This window comes from Belonocnema kinseyi, chromosome 6 (genome assembly GCF_010883055.1).
Source record: "Belonocnema kinseyi isolate 2016_QV_RU_SX_M_011 chromosome 6, B_treatae_v1, whole genome shotgun sequence".
Lineage (NCBI taxonomy): Eukaryota > Metazoa > Arthropoda > Insecta > Hymenoptera > Cynipidae > Belonocnema > Belonocnema kinseyi.
Window position 1 is genome coordinate 16587645 of NC_046662.1, and position 11916 is coordinate 16599560.

The window sequence follows — 11916 nt, forward strand, 5'->3', positions numbered from 1 at the left end:
TATAAATATAAAACGACAATTTTTTTCAACTTGAACTTTGAACCAACTAAAAAAAAAAAAGAATTAAAAAAAAAGTTGAATATGCAACCAAAAAGGATGCATTTTCAAGAAAATTGTTAAATTTGATAGCTAAAGAAAATAATCTTCAAGAGTAAATTTGAGTACGGTCACTTACAGGTAAAGTTGTAGTGGCAGAGATTGGTTTCTGCAGAGGCTCCATCGGAGGCGGTTGCCACTGTGGATATGGCCATTCAAAATGAGGCTGGACAGTCCAAGCATGTGAGTTGGGTAGATTATTCGGCTGGGAAATCGTCGCTTTGCCATTTCTGGATGCTCTATTGGTCAAAACGCTTCTACTAGACCAGGGTTCGTGGGGACCAGCGACCACATTCCAGGGATGAATTGATTTGAAGTATGCTTGGTTCGAATCGTCCTCCAAGCTCTGCTGTTCCTCCTTAATCCTTTTCTTAATATAAGGATCGAGGTTGATTGTGAAGGGCAAAAATATCTTCATATCGCTGATCAGCAAACTGGATCGATGAAAGGTCAGAAAAACGTCAAGTTTCCTCTCGTCTCTATCCATGTCAAGCAGGGGCTGAACATCTTTTAAAACTGGAATCTGGGGTCGAACTCTAAAAACGGAGAAAGGGTTTTTTGATAATTTTTTAAATACAAATTTCACTGGCAAAAATGATCGCAAGACGGAGGAAATAGGGTGATTTTTAACGAAAATAGTTGAAAAATAGGAGAATTCATTTGAAAAAAAGAAATTGATGTGGATACCATATTTCTTAGACTTTAATTCGAAAAATGTTGCATTTTTAACAAAATAATTGAACTTTATATTAAAACAGTTAAATTTTCAACCAAAAAGACTAACTTTCTACAAAAAAGAAGAATGTTCAATAAGATATATCAATTTTCAACTAAATATAGTTGAAATTTAAACTAAATATGATCGATTTTCTACAAAAATGGAATAATAAAATTTTCAGATCAAAAACTTACTTTCCAACCAAAATAAACAAATTTTCAAGAGAATAGTTCAATTCTCAGGCAAAGAGATGAATCTTAAACAATAACAAAAGAATTTTTATCAAAGTAGTTCAACTTTAAAAAAAATACATGAATTTTCAACCAAAAGTATAATAATTTACTATTTGGATGAAAAAATTAATTTTTAAATAAAAAACAAATTTTTAATGAAATAATGAAAAATTTTAACCACAGAGATAAATCTTCAACTAAAAAAATTAATTTTTGTCAAAGTAGTTCAACTTTCAACTAAGTAGTTGAATTTTTAGTCAAAAAGATTAATTTTCTACCAAACTAGATGAATTTTCAAGCCAGAAAGACAAATTTTCTACAAACCAATTGTATTTTCAACCAAAAAAATATATTATTTTCAACAAAATTTTTTTTCTATGTATTGCATACATATATTTGCTGTGTTGGCTTGGGAATGTAAGAATTTTTTTAGAAAATTCAGCTGCTTTATATAAGATTAATTTTCTTTTATATTGAAAGTTAATTTTTTTAAATTAAATTTTAACTATTCCATTTTGGAATAGAAATTGGTCTTTTTTGGTTTAGAAATTTATCTGTTTTGTTGAAAATATATGTCATTTTTTGAAAATTCCTCTTTTTTGGTAGAAAATTAATCTTTTTGTTTGGAAATTTAACTATTTGGTTAGAAATGTATGTATTTTTGTTAAAAAATAGTATTTTTTATTTACAAATGATCTTGGTTGAAAACGCAACTATTTACTTACTAATCTATAAAAAAAAATTCTTTTGAACGAAATATAATTGAATGTTATGTCAAAAAAGTTCAATTTTCCACAAAGAACATTAACTTTGTACCAGAAAAGACGAATAATCAACTAAATAGTTCAAATTTAAACTAAACAAAAAATAAAATTTTCTACCAAAAATGGAATAATTTTTTTTTACAAAAAAAATTAGTTTTCAAATACAAAACGAATTTTTAACAAAAGATTGAAATTTCTAATCAATGAGATTAATTTTTAACTAAAAAAATAATTTTGGTTAAAATAGTAAAAGTTTCAACCGAATTGCTTGGTTGAAACTTGTACTATTTTAACCAAAATTATTTTTTTTAGTTAAAAATTAATCTCATTGATTAGAAATTTCAATCTTTTGTTAAAAATTCGTTTTGTATTTGGAAACTAATCAATGAGAGATTAATTTTTAACTAAAAAAAAATAATTTTGGTTAAAATAGTACAAGTTTCAACCAAGCAATTCAATTTTCAATCAAAAAAGATAAATTTTCTTCCGAAAGAAATGAATTTTCAAGCCAAAAAGACGAATTGCCTACAAAAAGGTGAATTTTCAAACTAATAGTTGAAATTGAAACTAAAAAAAAAAATCATTTTCTATCTAATATGGAATGATAAAATTTCTAGTTGAATAAAAAATTAATTTTAACTAAACAAAAATAAGAATTGTCAACAAAATAGATCAATTTTTAATTAGAGATGGATCTTCAAAAAAGAAAAGAAATGAATTTTTATCAAAGTTATTCTTATTAAAGTTATTTTATTTGTTTTCAACTCAGTAGTTAAATTTTCAACTAAAATACATGAATTTTCAACCAAAAATAGAAAATATTATTTTCAACAAAATATAGTTGAATTTTATGCCAAAATAGTTCAATTTTGCACCAAGAACATTAACTTTCTACCAAAAAATACGAATATTCAAGAAAATACATGAATTTTCAACCAAACAGTTCAAATTTAAACTAAAAAAAAATTAATTTTGTACCAAAAATAGAATAATGAAAGTTGCAATTAAAAAAAAAATGCGTAACAAAAACAAACAATTTTCAACAAAATAATTGAATTCTCAATGAAAGAGATGAATCTTCAGAAACAAAAATTAATCTTTACATCAAAAACGAATTCTTAACCAAATATTTAAAAAAATTTATCAATGAGATTATTCTTTAACTAAAAAAAATAATTTTTGTTCAAGTACTACAACTTTCAACCAAGCAATTGAATTTTCAATAAAAAAAAAATAAATTTTCTTCCAAAATAGATGAATTTTCCAGCCAAAAGGACGAATTTTTTACAAAAAAAGTTAAATTTTCAACCAAATAGTTGAAACTGAAACTAGAAAAAATTAATTTTGTATAGCATATGGAATAATAAAATTTTCAGTTGAAAAAAGTTATTTTAATTTAGAAAAAAACGAATTTTCAACAAAGTAGTTCAATTTTTTATCAAATTTTTATAAAAGTTATTTCTATGCAAGTTATTTCATTCATTTTCAACCAAGTAGTTGAATTTTCAAACAAAATACATCCATTTTCGACCAAAAATAGAATAATTTAATTTTTGAATGAAGAAACTAATTTTCAAAGAAAAAATTAATTTTTAATGAATTTTCTATAAAATAGTTGAATTTTCAACCAAAATACATCCATTTTCGATCAAAAATAGAATAATTTATTTTTTGAATGAAGAAACTAATTTTCAAATAAACAAATTAATTTTTAACGAATCTTTTACAAAACAGTCGAATTTTCAACCAAATAGTTGATACATAAACTAAAAAAATAAATTTTCAACAAAATAGTCAAATTTGTAATGAAAGAGGCGAATCTTTAACGACAAAAATGAATTTTTGTAATTCTCGGTTAAAAAATTAAATTTTCAATTATATATAATTTTAATTTTAATTCAAAAACAGTTCAATTTAATCAAACAAGACCAAATTTAAATAAAATAGTTGAATCCTCAATAAAAACAGAAAAATTATCAACCAAACAGCTGAAATTCATCCCAAAATAGATGACACTTTTATGAAAATAAATTAAATTTCACACCAAAAAATACGAATTTCCAAACAAAATAATTGCATTTTCAACCAAGGAAAATTTTTCAGTCAATAAGAAAAAAACTCAACCAAAATGTTGAATTTTCAACCTAAAAAGTAAAATTTTTAACAAAATAATTGAATTTACAACAGTATAGATAAGTTTGTAATGAAATACATACATTTTCATCCCAAAATAGAATAATTTAATTTTCGGATAAAAAAATCAATTTGCAAACAACAAAAAAAGAATTTTTAACCAAATACTTAGTTTTTTAGTCAAAAATATAAATCTTCTACTAAAAAATGTTTTTTATTACAAAATACATGAATTGTGTAAGTAATAGTTTAATTGTTAACAAAATTACTCAATTATAAACCAAAAATAAAACAATGCATTTTTCCACATAAAAAGACGAATTTTCAACAAAATAGATGAATTTTTAACCAAAAACTTAATGTTTTAGCTATAAAACATCATTTTAGAAAACGAAAATAAATTAATCAAATTTTTAATACAAAAAATTAATTTTCAACCAAAAACAACACACTTTCAACAAAAACGTTATATATTTTCAACCAAATAGATTAATGTTCAACTAAAGAAACGAATTTATGATAAATTAGTTTAAAATAAATATTCTAATATTTAACCAAAAACAGTTGAATTCATCCAAAAAGACTAATTTTTAACAAAATCATTATTTTTCAACTAAATATATGCATTTTTAACTAAAAAAGATTGATTTTCAACAAAAAATATAATAACTTAATTTTTAGAAAAAAAATTAATTTTCTAGAAAAAAAACTAATTTTTAACAAATTATTAAAATTTTGTAAGAGACTAGAAAAATCTTTAAAATGACCTTTTTACAAAGTACTCTAACTTTCAATCATTTAATAGAATTTTCAACCAAAAAAGATGAGTATTTGTTAAAATGGTAGAATTTTTAACCAAAATAAATTAATTACATAACAAAAATATTACAGTCGTAGACTTTTTCAATTTAAAAAAATTAACTTTAAACCAATAAAGATGACATTTAATAAAATAGTGAAATTTTCAACAAAATATATTAATTTTCAACTAAAGAAATAAATCTTCTACTAAGTAAATTAATTTTTCACAATGTAGTTACACTTTCAATCAATTGATAGAATTTTCTACCAAAAAATATGTCTTTCTGACAAAATTGTTGATTTTTCAACCCAAAAATGCGAGCTTTCAATAAAATAATTGAATTTTAACAAAATATATGAATTTTTAATAAAATACATGAATTTTCAACTGAATAGATGAATTTATAACTAAAAATTATTGATTTTCAATAAAAAAAAAAACAATTTTTAACAAAATATAACATTTTTTAAGCAAATAGATTAATCTTCAAAATGACTTTTTTATAAAGCAGTCTAACTTTCAACAATTTAATAAAATTTTCGAACAAAAAACATGAGTTTTGATCAAATAGTCGAATTTTCAAAAAAATAGTCGAATTTTGAACCAAAACAAATTAATTCTATAACAAAAATATTACAGTAGTAGACTTTTACAATTTAAAAAATTTAACTTTGAACCAAAAAATATGACTTTTTGACAAAATTGTTTATTTTCAACCCAAAAAGACGAGCTTTCAAAAAAATAATTAAATTTCAACAGAATAAATGAATTTTTAACTAAAAAAAATGGATTTTCAACAAAAAATAAAATTACTTAATTTTTAGATAAAAAATTATTTTTCTAAAAAAAAACTAAATGATAAAATAGTAGAATTTTTAACTAAAATACATTAATTCTGTAACAAAAAAATTACAGTAGTAGACTTTTTCAATTGAAAAAATTTACTTTAAACCAATAAAGATGACAGTTAATAAAATAGTTGAATTTCCAACCCAAAAAGATGAGCTTTAAACAAAATAATTAAATTTCAACAGAATAGATTAATTTTTAACAAAATAAATAAATTTTCCACTAAATAGGTGAATTTTTAACTAAAAAAGATGCATGTTAAACAAAAAAATCAAACAACTTAATTTTTAGAGGAAAAAAATTAATTTTCTAGAAAAAAAACAATTTTTAATAAATTATAAAATTTTGTAAGAAACTAAATAAATCTTTAAAATGACCTTTTCACATATATAAACACATATGAATTTTTAACAAAATAAATCAATTTTCGACTAATTAGATGAATTTTTAACTAAAAAAGATGGATTTTCAACAAAAAATAAAATGACTTAATTTTTAGATAAAAAATTATTTTTCTAAAAAAAAATAAATAAATGATAAAATAGTAGAATTTTTAACTAAAATAAATTAATTCCATAACAAACATATTAAAGTAGTAGACTTTTTCAATGAAAAAATTTAACTTTAAACGAATAAAGATGACACTTGAGAAAATAGTTAAATTTTTAACAAAATAATTAAATCTTCAACCAAATAATAGAATTTTTAATCAAAATAAGACCTAATTTTGAAGGAAAAATAGTATACTAGAAATTGTAAACGTAGCGATGAGAATTCCAAAAGAAACGTACTTATCGTAAAGGCTTTTAAGCGACATCGAGTCGTCCAAATTTTCTTCGCAGGTGTCAAAGTAAAGAATTAGCCAGGAAGTTCGGAAGGGCCACTGTTCAGTGATGTTGATCCAACTAGCGAGGTGATACCAGTTGAAATCGATTTGGAATGCTTTGAGTAACCGTCCTGAAACATTAAAATTCCAAATTTAATTTAAGCCAATCAGGGTGGCGATTCGGCGAACAATTTCAAATTCCCGGCCATTTTTCGGGTACTCACGGTCAAGTTTTTCCATTTTCGCGATCAACTAAAAGTGAAATATTCATATTTTCCGTAAAACATTTACGTTTATTCGTGACGTTCATTCTAAATATTTAAATTTTGCATTAAAAAATATAAATTTTTAACAAGAAAATGAAAGTTAAAATTTTAATTGAAAAATTATTTTTCAACCAAAAATAACGGATTTGCCGAAAAAAAGTTCAATTATCAATGAAAACTTTAAAATTATTAAAATTTAAGTTAAAAAAATTAATGTTCAGCCAAGCAAAAGAATTTTCCACTAAAACTATGAAATATTCAATTGGAATAAGTCAAATTTTCAGTTTAAAAAATTACTTTGCACAAAAAAAACAACTTTTAACAACGAAAAACTAAAATTTTTAAAAATACTGATATGTTCAAATAAAGTGATGAATTTACAACTAAAATGATCTATATTTAATTGGAATAGTTGAATTTTTAATCACAAATTGAATTTTCAGTCAAAAAATGAATGCTCAACAAATATTAGTTAGATTTTCAGTTTAAATAAATTATCATTTTCAACCAAAAAAGAAAAAAAATCAATAAAATAGTTAAATTTTTCGCAAAAAAATCCTTTTTATAAAACAAGAAGTTTTCAATCAAATAGCTTATATTTCAACCAAAAAAATGAATTTTCAATTTAAATTATAAATCTTTAACCAACAAAAGTAATTTTCAACCGAAGTAATTTTATTTCAAAACCCGATTTTTAACAAAGTATTTGAATTTTCAAAGAAATAGTTGAATTTTCAATGAAAAAGACAAATTTCCATCCGAATTGTTGAATTTTGAACTAAAATAATAAATATTTTAACTGGAATAGTTGAATTTTATACCAAAAAGTATAAATAGCAGAATTTTAATCCGTAAAAGATACATTTTCAACCGAAAATCCGACTTAGAACATGGATTCTTTTAAATTTTGGTTTTATGTAAACAAATGACCTGTTCTAAATAAATTATTTTCAATTTTTTGAAAAAATTGAGAAAATTAATGTTCTGGTATGTTTGAAATATCATCAATTTTATTATCAAATTTGAGTGACTGTAAAAAAATCTCTTAGAGAGAAAATTGCAAAAGGTTTGTCTTATAATGGAAAATAATAAACCTTCAAACATAAATAATTATTAAATTAAAATAAACTGAGATAATCTAAAAATTTGCGACTGTAGAAAAAGTAGAAATCACTTTTCTAAATTGGCCAGAATTATTAAAATAATAAAAACTTTAATTTTATTGCGATCAAAAGTAAATTCCTGTTTTTTTAAAAATTAATTTCCCGGTCAAAAAATGTCGGTTCAACAAAAAAAAATAATAATTTTCTACTGAAATTATTGAATTTTCAACTAAAGTGATGAATGTTTATCTAGAATACTTGAAATTTCAACCAAAAAGAAGAATTTTTAAATAAGGAGACTAACTTTTAAAGAAAAAAATCATTTTCTACAAAAAAAGTAAAATGTCACTAAAAAAGTGATTTTTTAAATTAAAACACGTGTATTTGTAACAAAATAAGTGAATTTTCAATTGAAAAAGACAAATTTACGTCTAAATTGTTACATTTTTAACTAGAAAAGATCAATTTTCTACTTAAAGTGGGACGGTTAAATTTTTAGTTGAAAAATTAACTTTCAACTGAACTGATAAATTTTCAAATAAAATTATGAATCTTCAACTGGAATAGTTGAATTTTATAGCTACCAAAATGATCATTTTTAACCAAAAAGATTAATTTGCTACAAAAAGCACGAATTTTCCACAAAATAAATGAATTTTTGAAAAATAGTGAAAATTTTTCATTTTCATTCAAAGAAAAAACAAGTTTTCAATCAAATAGCTTATTTTTCAACCAAAGAAATGATTTTTTCATTAAAATTATGAATCTTCAATGCCAAAAATTGAATTTTCAACTATAATGACGAATATTTTACTAAAATACTTGAATTTTCATGCAAAAAGAAGAATTTTTAAACAAGGAGATTAACTTTCAAAGAAAAAAATCATTTTCTACCAAAAAAAGTTGATTTTTCAAAAGAAAATACTTGAATTTTCAACGAAATAAATATATTTTCAATTTAAAACGACAAGTTTGAATCCAAATTGTTGAATTTTTATTTAAAAAAGGTCAACTTTCCACCCAAAATAGTTCCAATTTCTAGTGGAAAAGTTAAATTAATTTTTAATTAAAATGATGAATTTTCAATAAAAAAAGTTTATTATTCAAGCAAATAAAAATTATTTTTAACCTAAAAGATGAATTTTCAACTATAATGATGAAAATTTTCCAAATATACTTGAATTTTCAAGCAAAAAGAAGAATTTTGAAGCAAAGAGATTAACTTTCAAAGAAAAACATCATTTTCTACCAAAAAAGTCGATCTTTTGAAACAAAATACTTGCATTTTTAATGAAATAAATATATTTTCAATTTGAAACGACAAATTTTCATCCAAATTATTTAATTTTGATCTCGCGTAGGGTCAATTTTCCATCCAAAATAGATAAAGTTTCAAGGCGAATAGTTAAATTTTTAGTTAAAAAATTGATTTTCGACAAAGTAGTTATATTTTTAATAAGATGCATTTTCAAAAAAAAAAAGGTAAATTCCTAACCAAAAATGTAAAAAAAATTATTTTATAATTCAGAATTATTTTCTCTTAGAAATATAACTTCTACTCTAAAAACTACTTGAACTAGGTACTTTCTCTTTCAAAACTTTGGACGAAAGAACTTTTAAATTGTGACGAATTTTGACTTCGAACAGGAATTTTTTAAACTCCTTTCTTCTAAATCCCAGTTTTCTTTTAACAAAAATTCCCGTTTCACATAAAATATTTCCCGTCTCAAAGAAAATTACATTTCTTTACTGAAATTCACTGTTTTAAAATAAAACAGGTAATTATTTCCACTCATATGCCCTGCAACTGTACATAAAGTAGAAATCACTTTTCTAAATTCAGACAAATTACGAACATAATGAAAACTTGAATTTGACTCTGCTCAAAAGCAATTTCCCGGCCAATAAAGTTCCCGTTTATTTAATAACAAAACAAGGTAAATTTTCAACTAAACAGGTTCATTTCTAACAACAAAAAAATCCATTTTTTTCTAAAAAGAAATAAATTCTCCTACAAAAAAGACCAATTTTTAACCAAGAAACATTTTCCAGTTATAAAAGAAAGAAAATTTGAATCAAATTGTTAACTTTTCAGGCCAAAAAATAATATAATTTACAAAACAATTGAATTTTTAACTTAAAAATATAAATTATATCAATCATATAATTATATTAATTATATAAATTATGTGAAAAAGAAAATTTCAATCAAATTGTTAAATTTTCAAGCCAAATAAAAGCAAATCTTTGGAAAAGAAGTTGAATTTTCAACTTATAAATATGAATTATATAAATTATATAATTATATATAGTTATATTAATTATATAAATGATATAAAAAAGAAAATTTAAATCAAATTGTTAACTTTTCAAGCCAAACAAAAGCAAATCTTTGACAAAACAGTTGAATTTTTAACTTAAAAATATGAATTTTCAACAACAGCTGATGTTGACTGATCCTTACCAGTAACGTAGACGACATTCATGAGTCTTCTCATGCTTCTGGGATTAACATCACTGAAGTAATCATCCGTGAGAAGCATCTTATTCAAATCTTGGGCACCTCCGAGCCGATTTAGATTGCTGCCAATGCTGCTGGCGATTGACTCGCTCAGGCGCAATTTTCGGCTGCCTTTTCTACTCGGTGGTTTCAGTTTCTCGTTGCTGGTCATCACGCCCGATTCGGTGCTCAGTCGTCTATTAGAAACTGATCGACTGATCGCGCCCGATGCGGCATAATTCACACTTTCCTCTGCCTCAGTCCAAACCGTTTTCTTCGTATGTTGCGCGGTCTGCTGAGCAACTTTCACCTTTCGCAAGCCACTATTTTGTAGATAAAAGGGTAGGTGAACCATGTTTCTAAGGTAATCATGACCACCTATATTTGAATCGATAAATAGCCTTCTGCTATTGACTTCCACGGCCTGGAAAAATATCATAATTAAATACCAAGGATTAAATCAGACTTAAAGAGGACCGAGAAGTACTTCAAATTTCAGACGATACACTTTTTTAGGGTGGCCGTTTTAATTAATTACGAATCTGGAGATTCTTTAACTTTTAACGGATTTAGAATCGTTTCACCCAATCAATTATTTTACAGTTTTTAATACTTAAATTCCGATCCATTTAAAAAATTATTTATTTATATTTACAATTGATAAAATAAAACAGTTTTTTTTATCAAAAATTTGCAACTTTACACGTTTTTAATTTATAATTGTTTAAGACTTGAAGACTGCACGTTAAAATTCTTTAAATTAAAAATATAAGCTTAAAAATAAAAATCTAAAATAGAGATTTTTTCAGAATAAAAATGTTCGATTTTCGCATTATAAACTGAATATGATTTAAAAAGATACCAATTCAACGAATTATTTAAAAACTGTTGAAATCGAATTTGGACAGATTTTTCTTCTGAAAATTTATAAAATTCCCAGTCAAGAAATAAATTCACTGTTATTTCCCGGTTTTTCTCGGTCTTTTTCTTCTTATAAAACAGATAAATTTTAAGAAAAAACCTTAAAAATAATAGTTAAAGTTTCATCCAAAAAGATTCCAGTTTACTTTCTAATACCAAAATAATCTTTGTAAACAGTAAGTTAATTTTTTGGCCAAGCAGTCGAATTTTCAATAAAAAATGACGACTTCGAAAAGATTGTTAAATTTTCAACCAAACAGTTGCATGTTTATTCAAGAAGCTTGCAATATTCCTACTAAAAAATATAAAATTTTAAATCAAAAAGAAAAAATTATCAGGAAAAATAGTTTTCACCCAAAAAAAATTTTCATCCAAAAAAGAAGAAACAAAAGGTTAATAATATTAATATTCTAATTAGAGTTGAGCTTTTTATTCCTTAAAGTACAGATGAATTTAAAAAAATTTATTTATTAAATAAAAATGTTTTTATTCAAAATTTTCAACATCAAAGGCTTTTATTTTATATTTCTTAAAGTCTTTAAGAAAGCATTAAAAAAGTCTTTAAATTGAAAATGTAAGCTTAGAAATAAAAATTTTATATGGAAAATTTTGAAAGTAAAAAAATTTTGAATTAGGCATTGTAATCTAAATAATAGCAAAATTGAAAAACATAACAATTCCACTAATTATTTAAAAACTGTTAAA

At 23.2% G+C, this 11916-nt stretch overlaps 1 protein-coding gene across 3 annotated transcripts in view; it reads right to left on the reverse strand.

Annotated features, from left to right (window-relative positions):
* Window positions 1-11916, reverse strand: part of LOC117174307 (kinase D-interacting substrate of 220 kDa) — a 181324-nt gene that overhangs the window by 30964 nt on the left and 138444 nt on the right. For all 3 annotated transcript variants that reach the window (XM_033363292.1, XM_033363291.1, XM_033363290.1), the window contains 3 exons: window positions 10255-10714; window positions 6387-6552; window positions 176-632 (listed from right to left, as the gene is read on the reverse strand). In XM_033363292.1, the coding sequence (XP_033219183.1) occupies window positions 176-632; window positions 6387-6552; window positions 10255-10714 (1083 nt within the window). The remainder of the gene's footprint in view (window positions 1-175; window positions 633-6386; window positions 6553-10254; window positions 10715-11916) is intronic.